The following is a 19,407-nucleotide window of genomic DNA, read 5'->3' on the forward strand; positions in this document are numbered from 1 at the left end:
AGTGCTGGCTGGAGTCAATCACCAACCACCGACTGCTGGTGCCCCAAGGACCTGTTCACCCAAGAACACAAAAAGTTCCCTTTCAGCCTCCAGTGCAAGAGTTTTGCCCATTGACTTCCACCTGGGCAGAGGCTTGGAGATTGCAGAAGAAGACAGAGAGTGTATGACCCATACAAAACTCAGCCATGACCTGGAGCTATGGAGTGGGCACAGCAAGATTCTTCAAAAAAAGAAAAAACAAAATCACAGCCCTAGGGAAGTACAGGAATCAGAGCTCCTGCTGGAATGACAACTAATAGAAAGTACTTCTTTCTCTGAGGGCAAGTCACCTGGGACACGAAGTGCCAAAGCCCACAGCTAAGATCCTTTCTGAAGTCCCAGAAGGGATCTGCTGGATCTGCTTTAAGGCATGAGGACTGTGACTCCAGAAGCACCACTGAAATGTTGGAAGGGTAGGATGGAGATCCTGTTCTCTGTCTTGTTTCTGAGCATCTGCCACACTGCTGAGCCTGGAGAGGGAGGTGTGTGCAGCCCAGCCTCCCTGAGGTGCTGAGAGCAATCCTGTGGTGTGGCTGTGCCAATGTCCTGGAATTACAGCTCCAATAACCCGGCCCTCCAGCCCTGCAGGCAGCCACACTCTGGCAGATGCCACAGCTCTGTGTGGTTTCTGAGAGCACCAGGGGAGGGGACATCCAGCAGTGTCCCACCACTTGTACCTGAAGTGGATTGTTTCCTTTTCAATCCCTGCAGGGGACCAGTCTCTATCACGAGTTTCATCTTTGCACTCATGAGTTATCCAAAATCTGTTTAAAAAATAAGGGAATATTTGATCCCCTGAAGGGAAAATTTCCCAATTCACCATATGAAATAAGCTGTAAAGCAGCAATTCCTTTGATTTCTCATTTCCTTTTATTTTTTCCATTGATCTCATCACATTCTCTCATTGTCTCATCTTATAGAGCAAGGCAAGAGGACAGCTAATCTGTTTTCCCTCTGCTCTTCTTAATGTCTTCTTGATTGAAATTCATGTTAACTCTTAGGCACCCTGATCTCTGAGGGTATCCATAAAGCCACATCCAGATCTAGAAAATTCTGCTGCTCTGAGACTTCTCTTCCCAGCTACTGAGCTCTGGGGAGCTCTCAGGAATGGGACAGATACTTGTGTAATCCTTAGGAGGCATCAAAACAAATGCTGGCTGCTGAGTTCCTCCAAAATTTTCCTTGGGACAGTGCATTGATCTGAGACAGGGGATGAAGAAGAACAGAGGAGGACCTCACAGCCACCTTCTCCTTCTAAAGATGAGCTGCTAGCACAAAGCCAGCCCCATCCACGATGGGAGCAACCTTGGGTGCTGATCCTCTCCTGCTGAACTGAGGTTCCAGAGCACCACTTCTGCTGCCAAATCACTTTAGCAACAGCTGCCTGCCTTTGCAGAAGGAGCCAACTGCCAGGAGAGGCTGCCAAAGGCCTTTGGAAGGGATCACAAGCTGGACATGTTTTTGTCCTGGAGAGTGAAAGCGGCAAAGCCCTGGATTTAGGGAGGACACCTAAGGCAGCCTACAAAGAGCAGGGGCTGCACCACCAGTTTTCCAGTTCCCAGCCCCATACCATCACTGTCTGTGGCATTTATAGACTTTATCAGCTCTGTCTTGCTGTCTAGCTCATTTCTCATTTAATTTCCACAACAAAAAAACACTGTTTCTTCACCCCACCAGTTCTGCAATGTGCCATCTTTGTGGGATTCTTTTTGGATTGTTAATAAAAAACCAAAAAAAATCACTTCTAATTACTCAGGGGTATGACAGTGCATCAAAGCACAGCATGAATTTTCTGTGCTTTAGCTGTTCTTCATGCAGGCACCATCAGGATGGCCAGGCAGGGAGGGGTTAGCAGGGTGTAACAAGCAGGGGGATGCTGCACAGGGGTCCCTGCTCTTCCCTTGCTGCTCTCTCCCTGTGATGATCTGCAGGCCTGGCCAAACCACCCTGCTCCCAGGGAGTGATGAACTCCAGAATATTTGCTGGCAAAGTGGGCCTGTGGAGTGCTTGGCCCAGCTCTTTTGCAGCCCACCCAGACCACACATGAAGAAGAGATGGGTGGCAAGGCATGCTCACATGTAACCAGGTGGAAAACTTGAGAAAAGTGGGCAAATGCAGCCTGAAGGGAAGTTCAGAGCAATGAAGTCCCTGCTGGTTATACCACTGCCAGGAGAAGTGCACAGCTTGTCTGTAGCAGTAGGATGTCTCTTGGTTTGCTTGCAGAAATTCTGGTTTATTTGCAGAATGAACTGATTTTCTTAGGAACACTATGCATAACAACTCCCACTTCCCGAGTGCTATGGTAATTAAGCTTTTATCCGAGTAGATAAAATAATTAACATATTTATTACTCAGAAGAAAAAGATCTTTTTTTGATTGATTGCAGCCTACTAATGTTTCATCAAATATTCAAAGTCTCTATTGTTAAGCCATTAATTTTATTTATTTTTAAAGCCACTACATATGTTTCCTATCCCAAGGGGAGGAAAAAAATCATCATATGAAAAATTCCCATCATTACTAACACACAGCTCAGCAGAAAATGAAGAGAGATAGGGAGCACCCTTCCTGTCTGCAGCAGAGTGGGCTTCATTAAGCTTGCAAGGGATTTTTGCACATTCCAGAAAGCACTGAGGGGGTGGGAGAAGTCCTGCAGAGCCTCGTGGGCACCTACAGCTGTCGTGGCTTTGTGCCCAAGCCAGTCTCAGTGTGCTGCAGGGCTTGGTTCTGGCACTGCCATCCTTGCCTGCACCCTCTCCTGTGGCACCCCAGGCACTCCTGCACATCACAGGAGATGCTGTGAGATGATTGCCCTCCATACCTCACCACTGTACTATGATCACTTTTAGCTAATGGCTTTAATTCTTGGTGCTGGGCAGTTGTGTTGCTGTGGTTACTCTGTGGGCAAATGTAAACAGCTCCCATCACCAGGAACAAGCACAAAAACAAACCCCTCAAAGGCTGCCAAGAAGATCTTCCATCGATTGCTGTATCCACACACCCACAGACTTTGGGTGTTGGGTTTTTTGGAAAGATGAAGCCACAAGTCCAAAGGAAAAAGATGCCAGAAGCCACCAGAGAGAATACTTTATATTAAGGCCCATAAAACCATTGCAACATGGACACCTCAGCAGGGTCCTGCTCATCAGCTCTTCTAAGGAACTCTCATCCCATGGAACTGTGCTGGAAGCAGATATACTGAAGCATTTTCCTGCCATTCCTGGAAAAGTTTGAAATTATGCCCAGTTCTAACAAGCTGCAGAAAGGAGAAGTGTCAAGAATGGGTTTCCTTGTGCCTGAGCATTTGTGGATCTTGCTGTCACCACTCCCCACCTGAGCAAGCACTCACCTGGGACTGGATTAGGAACTTTTCAGATGTTGATCTCATTTGGTCCTATTGTCTTGCAAAAATAAAACACTTTGTGGTGTTTTGCACTGAACCTTGTGGTTAAGTTTTCCACATTCCCCGTGCTTTTCAATATGGATGGCTTGGCAGCAAAGCCACTCCTTTTGAGAGAAGTCGCATTAATAGCACAGAGAGAAGCTGCCTGTGATTCATTACATACAGTGCCACCCTATTCTACTCCTAAAGCCTTTCATTGGAAAAGCTGGAACCCACAGATGACCCAAAATTATGCCCACACAAACAGAGGTGTGATCAGCAAATCAGGATGGCACAATGTGTTTCCAGTCCTGGGGCAAAAAGAAGGGTTTTCCTTCCAATTGCTGGTGTGTTATCCAGTGCTGTGGTGTTCTAACTGCACACCTGGGCACTAACACCATGTCCTCACCCCAGTTCTCATCTGACTCAGGAATTAAAAACCAATTGGGACAGGGAGAACACACAAACAAGGACAGGGCCCATGCCACCCCCATCCTTGTCCCAACCATCCCTCAGCCCATACAACACCATGGGGACTTCTCAGGGGTTTGGGCAGCACTGCCAGGAATGCAAATCAGTCAGATCAAACAAATTCCCTTTCTTACCTTCACATTATTCCCTCTACATTACAGCAAGCACCGGGGTGGATGCTAAAGGAAGCCACCCATCTCATTGTGTGGTTAAGCACAAAATAAATACCTACAGCCAGTCAAGCTGAAATGCCTATTAACAAAATTGTGTAAAGTGTAAGCTGTGCTTGCACATAAAAACCAATGGTAAGTTGTAACACGCAAGGAAATGAGTCAGTGGGAAATTAAACACAACTTAGTATTTTCTCAATGTAACAAGTCACAGTTGGGATTAATCCTTTTGTGCGTATCTAGAGGTGACTCTCAAATCACATACACAAAGAGCCAATTCTCCCTTTTGCCATTTTATTGCAGCTCTTTTTAATGATTCATGACAAAGAGCTTCAAAGAGCTCCAAGCCATGACAACAGTCCCAGATCCGACCTCCTTGTTCTCATCTCAGCAAAAAATCCTCCTTGGTGAATAATTTAGGTTTAGGAAGAGAGCTGTCTTAAAACTATTCCCAAGGGAAGAACTAGTGTCTAGAATTTAATCTCATTATGGAAATAAAAATAAAAATAAAATATCAAAAGAACACAGTGACTGCAACAACAATACAAGCCTTATTTTGCAGAATTCATCCGTTGTGAAACTCCACAGAAGGGAACACAGCTGTTTTCCCTGAAATATGTTTCATGTTTCAAGAGACCAAAGATGAAATCCAAAGCTTTGCCTTTCAACTTATGATAGATAAATACATGCAAGGATGACACAACTACTGTTCAGGCTATTGAGGAAAGAAAAATGTCATTTAGAGCTAGAGGTGAAAACATGGGCTTGACCACAGGCTGCAACACATCCTCCTCTGAGTTCAGCACAATGGGAGCAGGCTTGCAACAGCCTCCCAAAATCTGAGGCAATTCACCCCTGACTTCAAGCTTGGAATCGAGTTTTATATTTCCTTTGTTGCAAGGGCTGAGGTCTCATACAGCATGGTTACAACACCAAAAAAGCATAAAAAAGGAAGTGCAGCACCCAGGAAAAAAAATGCATACAACATGCATCACATCTGTACACCTCCACCTTAATTTCTGAAATTTCTAGTGAGTATTTAATTCCTCCTCCAAATTCCTGACATGATATGCAGGGATTTTGCCACTTCACTTCTAATGTTTAATCTTCTCCTTGACGAGCTGATAGGGATATTCTTAGACATTAAACTCAGATGAGCCATTCACAGTTTGCCTTCAGTTTTCACGGCCATTTTGCAAAGATTTCTCCCCTTCATCTCCCCTCTATGATACACTATGGTATTTGGAAGGACAGTTAATCCAAGTCATAGATTGCCCTGTGCTTGAAATAACCAGCATATCCAAAGCCAGCTGAATACTAAAACATTTCTAACCATGGGGATGACTGTAATAGTGCATATCCTGCTCCCTGGGATGCAGATGAGCACCTAAAGGACACTGTGTGTGCTGGCTCAGGAAGTTTTGTACCTTCACAGAAGGAGGAAAAGCCTCACCTAAGGTCAGGTCAGGGCATGGATCCCACCCAATCTTGTTTGAGCACAAAGACACAAATGTCCTTGCCCTGGCAGATTTAACAGCTCTTATGGAGCCCTCCCATTTTGCCACCACAGCTATTTATTGTGGGAGTGAACTGCCCCATTCCAGTAGCTCCCCTTCAAAGGGCAGTGTGCATTTGGGGGTTGTCCCTGTGTCTACAAGCACAAATATTCTGCTCCAGCTCAGCTACACATTGCGCTCAACAATGTATGATTCCAGCCTCCAGGTGGATAAAAATGGTGAGGATTTTGCTTCAAATAGTAGTCCCTTTGCTAAAACTCTTCTTTCTTATTTAGGAGGAGACAACCACTCATCCCTGCCCTCCATTTTGCAAATCACCCTTCCAGGGTGACAAATCACCTCTGGTCCCTCTGGGTCTCACCCTCACAGGCAAAGCCAGGCTTCAGCCTTGGTTTACTAGACAGCCTTATGCTAGGGCAGAGACCTGAAAAGATCAGAGTATGAGATGAAATGAGAGTCCTTTCAGCAGCAACAATGCCCCTGTAATTAGCCAGATGAGCAGGTGACACGCTCTGTGCACAGGTACAGTGATGCTCCCCTGGGGACACATGGCTCTCTGAGCATGGCCCATCTGCAGAGCTGAGGACAACAGCAGGACCCTGCTGACTGTGTCTGCTCTGAAACCCTTCCTTTGTGTGGGGCAAAACCCACGCCCTGATCAATTACTCTGTGACTGGGTGGCTTTGTGAGGTCTGAAAGGGATGCTTCAGCCGCTTGCCCTGTGCTCACCTGGCCAGCCCCCCACAGCCTGTGGAGCACTGGCTGCTCATCAGAACACATTTGTGGGGCTTAGCAGATCTACTGGAGATACCCCAGGCACCCCAGTGTATGCTGAGCAACTCAGCTTATGATTGCATCAAGAAAATGTATCTGAATTATCAGAGTTTCTTTTGGGACAGAACTGTAGTGAATTCCATATCTGTTTCTTTTTAGTCAAATAATTTACTAAAAATTCTTCTGTGGCTGTCATTTTAAGACAGAGCAGGTGTCAGAGAAAGCTGTACATGGCCACAGAAATCTGTCACGCCAGGCAAGAGGCACCTTTGAGCTCTCAAAAACAATTACTGTCAAAAACAGTGCCTGGCATAAACACACTGACCTGCTTGGGCACACGGTGAGAGTCACCATATGTGTACACACACCTCAAATACATCCATTTCTACATGAAATTTGGAACTAAAACAGCAGTTTCCTTACTCCATACTTAATAAACTTGGCTCTTTCAGCATGAGAAGAGTCATAGAAGAAAATGGGATTCACTTGTGGAAAGCACGAGAATTTCCTTTAATTTGTTTCCAGCCTGTACATGAGTTCCCAGGTTTGGGGAAAGTTCAAATTGCCGTCAGCTAAAGCTGCACCCAAATTCTTATTAGCAGAGGGGGAGGGAAAAAGATTTTTCCTTACCACAGCTCTCCCTGAGGCTGTTCCTGCACACAGTGCAGAGAAAGCTGCAAGGAGGGAAATACCCTAAGATGCAGCAGGGAAGGATATCAGCTCTGGACGTGGGTGCTTTTCAGCCAATTCTCCCCCGTGCCCAATGAGCATCTTCACCACAGCTGATAGTATTCTGAAAAAAGCCTTTTACATTCTCCTTGGGGTTTTGTGGGTTTTTTTTTTTTGTTTGTTTACTTGTTTTTTGGTTTTTTTGTGTAAGAAATTGAGAATATATTTGAAAGGTTTGAACTGATACCTTGCATACATCAGCTGCCTGTTTTCATCCCAGGCTCTGGAACAAACCTCTGTCTTGAATCCTGTTGGCATTTAATAACCAAACCATTCCTGGCAGGAAACAGTGAGAGTCACTGGAGCTGGGCTAGAGTTGTGCAGCAAAAATACCAAAAGCACAACAGAAACTATATCATCCCTTCTCCCTCCTCTCCACTGCACCAGCAGCAGCTTCACGACCCCGAAACAGGTCTTTCACCCCAAAAGCTCCGTGCCACGTCAGCCAGTGCCCCCAGCCTTGTCCCCGATGTGCAGCCCCCAGCACTCCCCCACGGCAGACAGGGCAAAGGCAGGGCAAAGGCAGGGCAAAGGCAGGACAAAGGCAGGGCAGGGCAGGGCAAAGGCAGGACAAAGGCAGGACAAAGGCAGGGCAGGGCAGGGCAAAGGCAGGACAAAGGCAGGGCAAAGGCAGGGCAAAGGCAGGGCAGGGCAGGACAAAGGCAGGGCAAAGGCAGGACAAAGGCAGGACAAAGGCAGGGCAGGGCAGGGCAAAGGCAGGACAAAGGCAGGGCAAAGGCAGGGCAGGGCAGGGCAAAGGCAGGGCAGGGCAGGGCAAAGGCAGGACAAAGGCAGGACAAAGGCAGGGCAAAGACAGGGCAAAGGCAGGGCAAAGGCAGGGCAAAGGCAGGACAAAGGCAGGGCAAAGGCAGGGCAGGGCAGGGCAGGGCAGGGCAAAGGCAGGGCAAAGGCAGGGCAGGGCGGGCAGGGCAGGGCAAAGGCAGGGCAAAGGCAGGGCGGGCAGGGCAGGGCAGGGTAGGGCAGGGCAGGGCAGAACTGGCAGGGCATAGCGGGCAGGGCAGGCAAGGCAGAGCGGGCAGAGCGGACAGTGCGAGCAGGCAGAGCAGGGCAGAGCAGGCAGGGCAGAGCGGAGAGGGCAGAGCGGGCAGAGAGGGCAGAGCGGGCAGAGCGGACAGTGCGAGCAGGCAGAGCAGGGCAGAGCAGGGCAGAGCGGGCAGGGCAGAGTGGAGAGGGCAGAACGGGCAGAGCGGGCAGAGCGGGCAGAGGGGGCAGAGCGGACAGTGCGAGCAGGCAGAGCAGGGCAGAGCGGGCAGGGCGGGCAGAGCGGGCAGGGCAGAGCGGGCGGGCTGTTCCCGGCATGTCGGCACGTCCCGCATGGGAGCCAGGGCCAGAAGGCTGCAGCTGCCTGCGCGCAACGTGCAGGCTGTGTGTGGTAGGGCTGTACTCGCAGCCTGCCAACACCCGGGCCGGGAACGCAGCGGGATGGCCGCTGCCAATGGGAGCCGGCAGGAACCGAGCCATGTGGGAAACTTAAAATGCAAGTGGAGCTGGGAGTGCGTGGCGAGTCCTCCCCGAGCGCTGCCCGGGCTGGCAGCGGGGCTGGCTTCGGGCGGCTCCAGTAACGGGGATGCGAGTGCGGGCGGGGAGCCGGGCAGCGGGGCTGGGAGCGGGGCCGCAGGGGCGCTTGGCTGCGGCGCGTTTGGAGCGCACTGCTGTGAAGGCGATTAGACCCCACTCTGATCTCCACCCGTTTCATTTAGACAAAAATCTGGAATCTGGATTTGAAGATGCTCTTTTAGCTGTTTCTGAAATCAGAAACAGACTCTGCAAGGGAGGAAGAATATCTATTTACATCCATGAAGTTCCCGCGTGTTGCTACCCTGTTCTTCACGGAACAGAATATTGTTCGAGTGTTCATTAAAGCAACAATAAACCCAGCTTATTTCCTAAAATCTTACACATGCTAAACACACCTAACAACGCTTTTAGGAACACTTTTCCCGATTTGATTCACTGAACTTTCCTTTAGATTTAGAAGCCTGCTAAAGTTAGAAAAATTAACATTTAAGTCAATCTGTGGCAAAAGGTGACAGCCTTCCCAGGTGAGAGTTCTCCAAATCTTATTTCCAAGGTGCATGGGAATTTCCGCGGAGCGCGGGCATCCCTGGAGCGCTCACAAGCGGATGGTTTCCAGCTCTCAGCCCCATTCATACAAATGCACACATCACCCTCCCCAGCAACCCTCCGCTGATGGGGAAGGTCCCAGCTGGGCAGGGGCAGCAGCAGCCGCCCCACCGCCTGCGCTCCCCACGGGATGCTCGGGGCGGGGATGGGGGATGTTCCCCCCGGGGTGCCGGTCCCCCCCTCCCCGGCGGGCTGAGGAAGCGGAGGGAGCCGTGGAGTTGCTCTGCATATTAATGAGCCGGGAGCGAGGGCAGCGGGAAGCGCTTTAAAGGAGGAGAAGGCAGCGGCAGAGCGCAGGCAGCGCCGGCAGCCGCTCCGCCGGGAGCCGCTCCGCCGTCCCCTCCCTGGCCACCCAGCCCCGGGACAGCGGCATCGGGGCACGAAGCCCAGGCGAACACACACACACCGACCCCCCGGCGTCTCCTCGGGTACCTGCTGTCTCACAATGAAGCTCCTGACAGCAGCTCTGCTCCTGCTCTTCATCGCGATGTGCTTAGCCAGCGCGGAAGGTAAAGTGGTTTGTTCTGCTTATTCCCGTGTAAATCTCCGGTAATTTGTGTTTGTGTCTTGACAGCCCTGGCTTGGGCTGAGCTATCCTTGCACGGTGGAAAGGTGTGATTTGTGGAATCTGTGAGTAAGGGAGCTGCAAGTTATGTAAAGGTGGAGGAGAGGTAAAATTCAAGGGATGAAGTTGTGTCTTCATTTGTGTCTTCAGCGCAAGGCAAAGAACTCGCAGTGGGGCAGGTCGTGCCATGTTCCTCGTTATTCAGGAATAGAGCTCAAGCATCTCCTTTGAAACTGAGCGTGGTTTTCTGGGCAATTAGAGCAGAGCTGGATATGAGGTGGTGGCACAGTCTGCGTTTTCTGCTGTGCACAAAAATGATGGGTAAAAAATGCTCAGCTTTTGTCTGGCTATGACTGCACCACAGCATCCATGCAAGGAGAAATGACTCAGTCCTACAAACTCCAAGTGAGACACGAGTGAATGAGAAAGTAGCCCAGACATGCACTTGCTTGCTCAGTTTAAAGCAAGTTCTGATTCTTTCATTTCCTTTTGTTAAATACAATTATATTTAATCACAGCAGGTGCACTTTAAAAAAATCTGCTATTTACAAAGTCCCAGAGCATATGTAGTGCTCTAAAATATATTTCCCAGAGAGTCACTACCTTTTCCTGGGATATACCAAAGGAAAAAAAAAAATCTCTTTTTAAGCTCAACAGCATTAAAAAAATTCATCTTTTCCCAGCAAGGCTTGAAAGAGCAAACTGAAGTTTTCCTGGAGGGGAAGGGACGCTTGGTATGCAGGAAGCTTTGCAGGCGCATGAGAAAATGCTTTCTCTTGTAGGCGTGAAGTGCAAATGCTCAAGAAAAGGTCCTAAAATAAGATTCTCTAATGTACGGAAGCTGGAAATAAAACCGAGGTACCCGTTTTGCGTGGAAGAGATGATTATGTAAGTTTTCCTTCATTTATTCCTTTCTGTTTCCCTGTCAGCTGAACTGCTTCACCTTATCTGCAAGTTCCTTCTTTGTTCTTTGTTTTCCTCATGCCCTGGCATGCTAATTCCTGGGCATAGTAAAAAAAAAAAAAAAAAAAAAGGGCAATTCTGACCAAAATCACAGGTATCATTTTTTGGCACAATTTTTTTTCTTTTTTTGTCAAATAAGTATTTCCAGAATGGGAAGCAGTAAAAAGATTATCATTAGTTCAAGTGAAAATAGGGGAAAATTCTACTCCAAGCTGCCTGATACAACACTCAGAACTATTTACTCAAGTTATTCTGAGCATGCAGAATAAACATGAGCAGTTTGGTCCGTGGTGGTTTCTGAAAGGAAGAGTTACCCCAGCCTGCATTGTACCAGAGGGATCTCCTTCACCTGCTGGGGTTATTCAGCATGTAATAAAATTCTTTCATCGCAGTGTCCTGCAAGTCAGGACCAATGCTGATGTAAAATCTCAAGCTGATGTAGTGGGTAACCAAGCTGAGGCAGGTACAGGGATTTTTTTACATAACTGGCTAAAAAAGGAGGGGGCTTTTACATCTTAAATATGGGTGGGTTTGGCTTTTTTCCTGACCTGTTTGAATATCATAAGATTCCCCCAACAAAGCACCATTCAGCCAGCACATGATGCAGCTGGGTGGGAGCCAGAAGGGCAGATAACCCAACAGGACTGCACCAAGCCCCCTGCCACCTAAGAGGGGGGAGAATTGTCCCAGGATCAGCCACAGCCCAGGACCCTAAGGACTGACGGGACCCAGCATTGTGCTCCCCCGTGGAACCCTTGCCAGTGGCTGCCCAAGGGGATCTGTGCAGGCCGCACACCCCCCAGCACCCTGCAGTGCCCACAGTGCTGCCTCTGCCCATCCACCTGGCACAGATACCTCAGGAGAGACCATGGAGTGCCCACATGGAGCTGCCAGGCTCAGCACAGGGCTCCTGGAGAGGGAATGGAGATTCAAGCTTCCTCAGGCTTCCTGCAGAGCCAGAGCAGCATCCCTGGGAGCAAGGCTGAGCTCAGGGAATGTCAGACCCACGTCTTTGAAGCCCAAACCTGCTGGTGGTGACCTGAACAGAAAAGTTCTTGCAGAGAACCCTGCCTGAGTCAGCTTGACTCTGTTTGCTTTGACCCTTCAATAGTAAAGTGATGTCATAGAGGGACACTAACTCTTGGCATCCCACTCCAGTTATTCGCCCAAAAGCAGAGGGTGACCAGGGGGTATGAAATAAATCTCATTAATGTGACATTTTACTTCCAGTCAGAAATCAGGGAAAGCAAGAAAGCCCTGTAGGAGCAGTTGCTTTTCCAGCCTGACAGGGCAGATGTTGAGCAATACTATTCAAGGCTGAGGCTTGTCCAGGGTTTGCAGCAGCTGCTGGGACAGAACTGTCCCATCTCTGTCTCATCACTGGGGGTGTCTGTGGGGCAAACCCACTGCCATCACCACCTTTCCAGCCCTCCTGATGCAGCCTGAACTCAGCATTGAAAGCACTGAAATTAATATTCTGGGAACCAATTTATCCGGGAGCCTCTGGACACGGCACAGAGGAGCTAAATTCCTGCAGCTGAGTTTTTGTTGCTGCAGTGATCATCCAAAACAAGTTGTCAAAGCTGCATCTCCTTCTGCCCTCCTTGAAAGCTTTCATATAGCAGAAACATGATATAAATTGTGTTGGAATGAGAAATAGGGGGTGCAGTTAGGGAGGTTGTGGCCATATCCCCCAGCAGAGCTGTGCCACAGGGTAAGAGACAGTTAAACTGCGGCCTCAGTCTAGTCAAAACCTATCAAGATTCATGGTACATCCAGCAGTAATTGTGTGTATCTGTTTCCTGGAATGAGGGGAAGCAGCAGAAAATAGAAGGGAAGTTTAACTCCTTCTACTTGAAATGCTCTGAAACACCCCCACCCATGTTTTGCCCCATGCCAGAGTGTGGGGATGGGTCAGGCTGAGAAGAGCTGATGGGAAATGGGCTCACAGCAGTGCCTCTCTCCAGGGGCAGGAAAGGCAGCTCCACAGCAGCCTGGGATGAAAGGGCCAGAGCCAGGATCCCTGAGGTTCTGGAGACAGGATATGTGTAGGCAGAGGTGCAGCCCCCATCCCTGCAGATGAGATGTGTGGGGGCACAGGGTGCTGGGTCACAGATTGATTTGGGGTGTTTATCACAGCCCTGGAGGCAGGGACACAGATTGATTTGGGGTGTTTATCACAGCCCTGGAGGCAGGGACATGCTGGGGAGAGTTTTGGCACAGGGACACTCAGACACCAGGGTGAAGGCTGCAGCCACCAAGCCCTGGGCAGCAAAGGGACAAATCCCACTGCAGGAATCCTACTGGAGGTGTGGGTTCTGGTGCTTCATCCCTTCTCCACCTCTCTCAACCTCTTCTTGCAGCCCATCCAGGTAACTTCTCATTCAGGCAGAAGCTCCCACAGCACCTCTTAGGCACATTCCCCTACATTTGTCACACCAGCATCCCCAAAAGCAGGCCCAGGTCATCTTAGGGTGGCCAAACCTGCTGCCACCAAACCCTGCATCAATCAGGGACTGTCTGAGAATGGCAGAGGACCATGGGGCTGCCTTGGGAACATTTCTGCTGTCCATCCTGCAGAACAGAAGCAAAAAACCTGCATGTGATGTAAAGCAATTCATCTTAGCCTGAGGAAAGAGCCTTTCACCTGAGAGGCAAAGCATGGATCTCCTCCTGCTGAGACTGCAGCCTGGTAAATCCAGAGTGTCCTTCACTGCTTCTGGTGCAAATGCAGAGCTTGCAGCTTTTCAGAGGTGTTCCTGCTCCTCTCCTGCAGTTCAGCTTGTCCATCACTTTCTGGAAATATCCTCCATGGTCTGTCAGAAGAGAGAAATGAAAGCCAAGTGGATCAGCCAGTGCAGATGGCACAGCTGAGGTGGCTGCTGCATGGAGAAACCCCGCTCTGCCCTCAAATCCCTTAAAGCTCACAGCATTCAAAGCTACAGGAAAACTCCCCTTCTGAAGCACACACTGCTCTCTAGGAGTTGGTTGAGAGCACCCTTAGAACAGAGTTAGTCCATAGTTTTGAGCACTGACCTTTCCCTTTCTGGTACCTGCAACCATTAAAGGCTCTTCCACTGCTTTCCCATGCATTGGGGGAAAGTCCACATCCTCCCAGAAAACAACCTGGAAATTACACCTTAATATTTCGTGACCTTAGCTGGAGATGAAGCAGAAAAGAGGAGCAGGGAGGAAGGTTAATTGAATAGAAAAACCTGTTTGAACACCTTGTAAAACCTTGAAATTGGAATTGTGGTGAGAGCCTCAGTTCAGTTCATGCAGGCAGCATGTTTTAATTTGTGAGGCACCAGGAGGGTGAGATGGGAAAGTCTGCAAGGCATTTGTCTTCCTTTCTGAACCAAACCATAAAAGAAGCCCTCCAGTATACATAGGTATTTCTGGATTTCTGCCATCATTATACTCATGTCTCTAGCAGCATTTAATTAATTCCACTATGGGGTTTTCGTTAAACCAATGAATGGTTTTCCCTGTTAGAGATGGTATTTCCAGAAAATTATTAATTCTAATACAAATTGTCATTGTGGGTTGGTTTTTGGATATTGCCTGGGGTTTTTTTAATAAGAAAACCAAAAAACTGCTCAATTTTGAGCCCCAGAAGTGGGGTGGACTTGATGTTTCTGGAAAGCTGTCCAGACCCAGATCCCTCATGTCACCTCAGCTGTGGCAGCCTCACCGAACCCTCCAGGAGGGGACCTCAAATGATGAAAAGACTTTTGCCACGTTTTGTCTCTCAGCATGCTTGGTCTTGACAGTCAGGGGACACCAAAGTGGCAGGGAGAGCAGGATCAGGTGGTGATGAGAGGAGACTGAAGCCCCCAGGGCCAATGCTGGGGCTCAGGGCTTGGCTGCTGGGCACACAAGCACTCTGCCATGTGCAAGCATTTAAAATACAACAGAATTAAAGGGGAAAAAATTAAAATAATCAGTTTATTATAAATAATAAGATCAAGATAAAAAGAAACATAATCAGATCAATGGAGCAGTTCTGATCATTTCTCTTGGATGAAGTATTGTTGAGTGTAACGGAGCTGTCTCCTCATGCAAAGTCCTTGTGGTTGCCTGAATGAGCCCAAATTAAATTAATTATGCTGAGAAGAAGATATCTAACACTTAGGCAGAGCAAACCCACTGGTTAAAACCAGCAGGAACGTTTTCATCTGATACAACCTCAATGCCCTGTACTGAGGGCGAAGAGCTCCTCTGACCTCACCATGTAAACCCAAAATATCTGAGTTGATCTCTGTGCTTTATGGCACAGAGTGGAAAGCCCTGACCCTGTGTGGCACGGGGTGGGAGCAGGGGTATTGCCACATCCCTGTGAGCTGTCCCTTGCCTTGCAGTGTGACCCTGTGGACACGGGTGAGGGGGGAGCAGCAGCACTGCCTCAACCCCAAGCGCCAGAACACCGTGAGGCTGCTCAAGTGGTACCGGGTATGGAAGGAGAAAGGCAGGTGAGTCCCAGCTGGCTGCAGGGGGGAGGCTCTTGGAGACAAGTCAGGCAACCAGCAGCGCTCAGGAATAGAAAAAACAGGAAAATGCACATGCTGGCAAATGCTCCATCCAGCACAGAGGATGCATTTCATTACCAAAATTACAATTTTAAATGGGTGTTCTTGATATTAATTATTTCCTGCCACATGCATTTCTTGCTTCTATTTTGGCATTAGGCTGTTCTGACTACAAATAGTAATTATTTTTGGTTAAAATATTCATCAGCTGATGTTCTCAGTTATGTACATACACTCACCTCCCTTCTACGGGTAAAAATCCAAGATGAAAAGCTAAACGACTTTCACACTGTCAAGAGAAAAGCAGTCAGGAGAGGCAGAAAAGGGGAGCCCTGTCCCACACTTCAATCACACCACCTCGACCTCATCAAGACTTGATGACGCAGGTATTTGCCACTTTTAACTAGCATATCCTTCCCAGAAAAATTGTAATTTTCTGATAAAAATCTGACAGCTTCTCCTTTGTAAATAGGGTTGGGATTTTTTTCTAAGTCATAGGCAGAAGATAGAGAGTGAGAGATGAATTCCTGATGGCCAGTGGTGATGTCTGTCCCCATCTGTAATCAGGGGAGCAGCACGACTCCTGCCATGTGTCCAGCCACAGACAAGAAAGAATCTCCACGCACAGGACAGGCCCCTCAAACCCTCATCCTCCTCATTTGGTGGGGAATTAGCTCCCCAAAAGTGAGCTCAAGCAGGGCCAGGGAGCAGCAGGCTCCTCTCCCTGCAGCCCCAAGGTGCCTGGTGGTGCCTCAGGCCATGCCAGGGCACAGAAGCCCCTGGGCATCTCCCTGAATTCCTGCCAGCTCCCTGCCTCTGCTTCACAAACAGAGCACGTGGGGAAGCCCTGGCTATTGCATAACCACAGATTTACACTCTTCTTCTGTTTCTTTTTTTTTTTTTTTTTACATAAGGCCATCACAATGATGAAGGATGCTCAGCCCCAGGCCATCAAGTTGTGCTGTCAGGAAATAATGTAGAAAAATTAAACAGAGTAATACGATTGCAAACAACAGATATTGTGAACATATTGTCTATATACAGCTCATGATAACCTTCAACATTTGTATATGAGATAGGGATTTTCCAGCATTTAAAGTGAGTTAGTAGATGTGGATTTCTTCATGTTATTTACTCAGATAATTGTGGTAGAGTTTGTCACTCTCCACATGCCTCTAAGATGTGACAGTGTCAAAGTCCAACACTCCTCCCAGATCCTTTATGGATATAGGTAGCAATCTGGTGACTGCTGAAGTCAATCACTTACTGACCAAATTACTCAGGCACAGGCTAAAAATCTGGGGTTTGTGGTTTTACTATTTTTGTGTTATTTTTTATTATTGTTGCTATTTGAAATGGAGTTTTTAAATTCCTAGTTTAAACACCCTGCTCTTGGCTCTTCTTTTGTTTAGGGTTTATGAAGAATAAGAGGAAGTGGTACAAGGAATGGAGTGGACTCCCTCGGCTGGCATAGGACTGAGCTCTACAGAAGATTATTTCTCTCTCGCAGACATAAGACACAAATTCTATATTATTATAAAGCACTTTTTACCAAGGGTCAGTTTTTACATTTTATAGCCGTGTGCAAAAGGCTTCCAGATTTCACAAGCATCTGTTGCACTTCTGATTTCATACCCGTCTGCTCCATACTGAAATTAGGAAAACACCTGCTTTTCGTTTTAAAGAAGTTCTTTTGGGAGTTTTTTGGTTTTAATTATGATTCATTCATACTTCACTATGATGGCAATCGAGCTTTATAAGCTCACTAGGCAAACAGAACTGTTTGTGATGTGTTGTACAGCCATGGCCCTCACCCCTGGCAGTGGCCTGGGGATGCTGCTCGTGTTTGCAGCCTCCACCTCAGCCAGGCAGAGCAGGGACCAAAGACGAGTTTGCTGGGGAAGATGCCACGGAAATGCTGTGGCTGCACCTGCAGAAGTGAGGGAAGATGCCACAAAAATGCTGTGGCTGCACCTGCAGAAGTGAGGGAAGATGCCACGAAAATGCTGTGGCTGCACCTGCAGAAGTGAGGTCCCTCAGCACCTCGTCAAGTGAGTGTGAGCATCACTTGTGTACCTCTTCTTTAATGGACTCGAGGTCCTGCTGCAAGGCAAAGCATCCTGTATCTCCCTTCTAACCTCTCATGCATTAGAAAGCATTTCTAACTCATTTTTATTACTAAGAAAATGTGTATTTTTTTTTCCACCTGAAGCACTTAAAGGAAGTTTGTGGCTTCAGTACTGAGACATCTTAAGCTTCAAGACTATTGTGTATGTTTTCCTAGATTTGTAGCAACAACAACAAAAAAAAAGCCTTTAAAAGGTACCTTTTTATGAAAAATATGATAGGGCAAACATATAAATACGTATGTATGTTTTAGTCACAATACAACATATTCATTATTTTGAATGTAATACTTCAATGTTAAGCAGTGCATTCCTCTTTTTAATATAACAAAACTACCTTTTCATTTGTAAATACACTATAGGAAGTCTCCCTATATTATCTCACTGTATAATGTACTGTACTGCTAAATTATCATATGCTATTTAAATGTTTGAAATATTTAGGAAGTTGCATGCAGATTTCATATTTCTTTCTAAGACAAATGAAAAAAAGTAATAAAAAAAATATTTAAAAAAAATTTCACAGCTGTTTGTAAATTTCCTTAAGCCACCAGGGAACTCCTGCCACTTTCAATCACTTGGTAGCTGAATTGGTTTGGGGGGGGGGGGGAATAGTAGATCAGAGAAGCTGATTAGAGATTGGATATCTTGATGGCACTGGAATTAGAAAACACTATTCCAGCACAGTTTACTTTCCTTTCTCATTTTAGGATTTGGACTTTAGCCAAACACTGAGGAATGCTGCAACATAAAGAAGGACGATGCCATTTGCCTGTAACCACTGGTCTAGTGTTGTGTTAAGTAAACATAAATCAACAACTTCAGTTCATAGAAAACCACATAAAAAGTGATTTGGATGAAATCTGGGTTAGATTAGGGACAGTCATACAGCAAAAGTCAGGCAACAAAAACCTGTGAGCCACCACCTCCTCTTCCTGCCCAGTTTCTGCCCTCGCCCACAGGGAACCACTTTGCACCCAAGTGCAAACTCTACATCCTCCCCAGATGAAAGGAAGGTAACAGCTTGGGATGGCAAAGCCAGCAAGAGTTTAAACACATGAAAAGCTCCTGGTGCTCCCTGAACAGCCCTGCTGGCCTTCCTGCCTGCTCCCAGCTGGGCTAGGGCAGCTGCACACGGGGCTGCTCCTGGCATCAGCACGAACTCGCTGACAGCAACCCTGTCCTGCAGAGCCAGGGCAATGCCTGGCCTCAGCTCAAGGGCTTCCTTTAGTTCAGAGAGACAAAATAGGGAAAAAAATAAACATACTATATATGTGTGTATATATATATAGCCTAAATTACTGAGATAAGGACCTGGCAGAGCTGGAGGAGAAAGAAGATTTCAAAGTAGTTTCCTATTCTGCAAAAGAACGAAGATCAAGTTTCACATATCTATGAGTAAAATTCTTGAGAAATATCCCAGGGTATTAAAGAAATTAAGTCTCTGGGGATATCAACCACAGGGAGCTGTTTCTGGCTGAGTATCTGAACCCCATTTCTGGGCAAACCCAGACCCATGATTGAGCCAAGCCACCCCTCTCCTTTCTTGAGAAAGAACATTTTAACAAAACCAGTAGTTTTTCCTTGACAAGATTTGATTTCAACATTCTGGAAGACTTCAAAAAATGTTTCATTTTATTTAGTGACTACTGGGCAATATATTTCCTGGGAAAATATTGCTATGGTTGCACAAGAGGTGGTTCAATCCACTGGAAATGGTGTGCACAGCTCTGACTGCCCAAGCTCAGGACTCACTGACTCAGACCTCACAGGACAGAGCTTGTACAAATTACTTAGCTCCAGGTTCATCTGCTGGACCAAAAAAACAGCAGCAATAGAAACTAAGCACAGATGAAATCAATTGCAATTTTTTTCCACTTGCCAGAATGGGAAACCAAAACAAAAAACCAACACCACAACAACCCCAAACAACCAAAAAAAAAAAAAAAACCAAAATCACAAACCAATTAAAAAACAAACAAACAACAAAAACGTTG

At 47.3% G+C, this 19,407-nt stretch overlaps 1 protein-coding gene across 1 annotated transcript; it reads left to right on the forward strand.

Annotated features, from left to right (window-relative positions):
- Positions 1–9,357: 9,357 nt before the first annotated feature.
- On the forward strand, positions 9,358–16,780 carry CXCL14 (C-X-C motif chemokine ligand 14). Its single transcript, XM_054643013.2, has 4 exons — positions 9,358–9,736; positions 10,575–10,680; positions 15,117–15,227; positions 16,697–16,780. The coding sequence occupies exons 1-4, from the start codon at positions 9,673–9,675 to the stop codon at positions 16,710–16,712; spliced, it is 297 nt and encodes a 98-aa protein (XP_054498988.1). The 5' UTR covers positions 9,358–9,672; the 3' UTR covers positions 16,713–16,780.
- Positions 16,781–19,407: the final 2,627 nt, after the last annotated feature.

Source organism: Agelaius phoeniceus, chromosome 15, assembly GCF_051311805.1.
Source record: "Agelaius phoeniceus isolate bAgePho1 chromosome 15, bAgePho1.hap1, whole genome shotgun sequence".
Classification (NCBI taxonomy): domain Eukaryota; kingdom Metazoa; phylum Chordata; class Aves; order Passeriformes; family Icteridae; genus Agelaius; species Agelaius phoeniceus.

Coding starts and splice junctions, on each gene's coding strand:
- CXCL14 (XM_054643013.2), top strand. CDS start 9,673: ATGAAGCTCCTGACAGCAGCTCTGCTCCTGCTCTTCATCGCGATGTGC. Junction 9,737..10,574: donor GTGCTTAGCCAGCGCGGAAG/GTAAAGTGGTTT, acceptor TTTCTCTTGTAG/GCGTGAAGTGCAAATGCTCA. Junction 10,681..15,116: donor TGCGTGGAAGAGATGATTAT/GTAAGTTTTCCT, acceptor CTTGCCTTGCAG/TGTGACCCTGTGGACACGGG.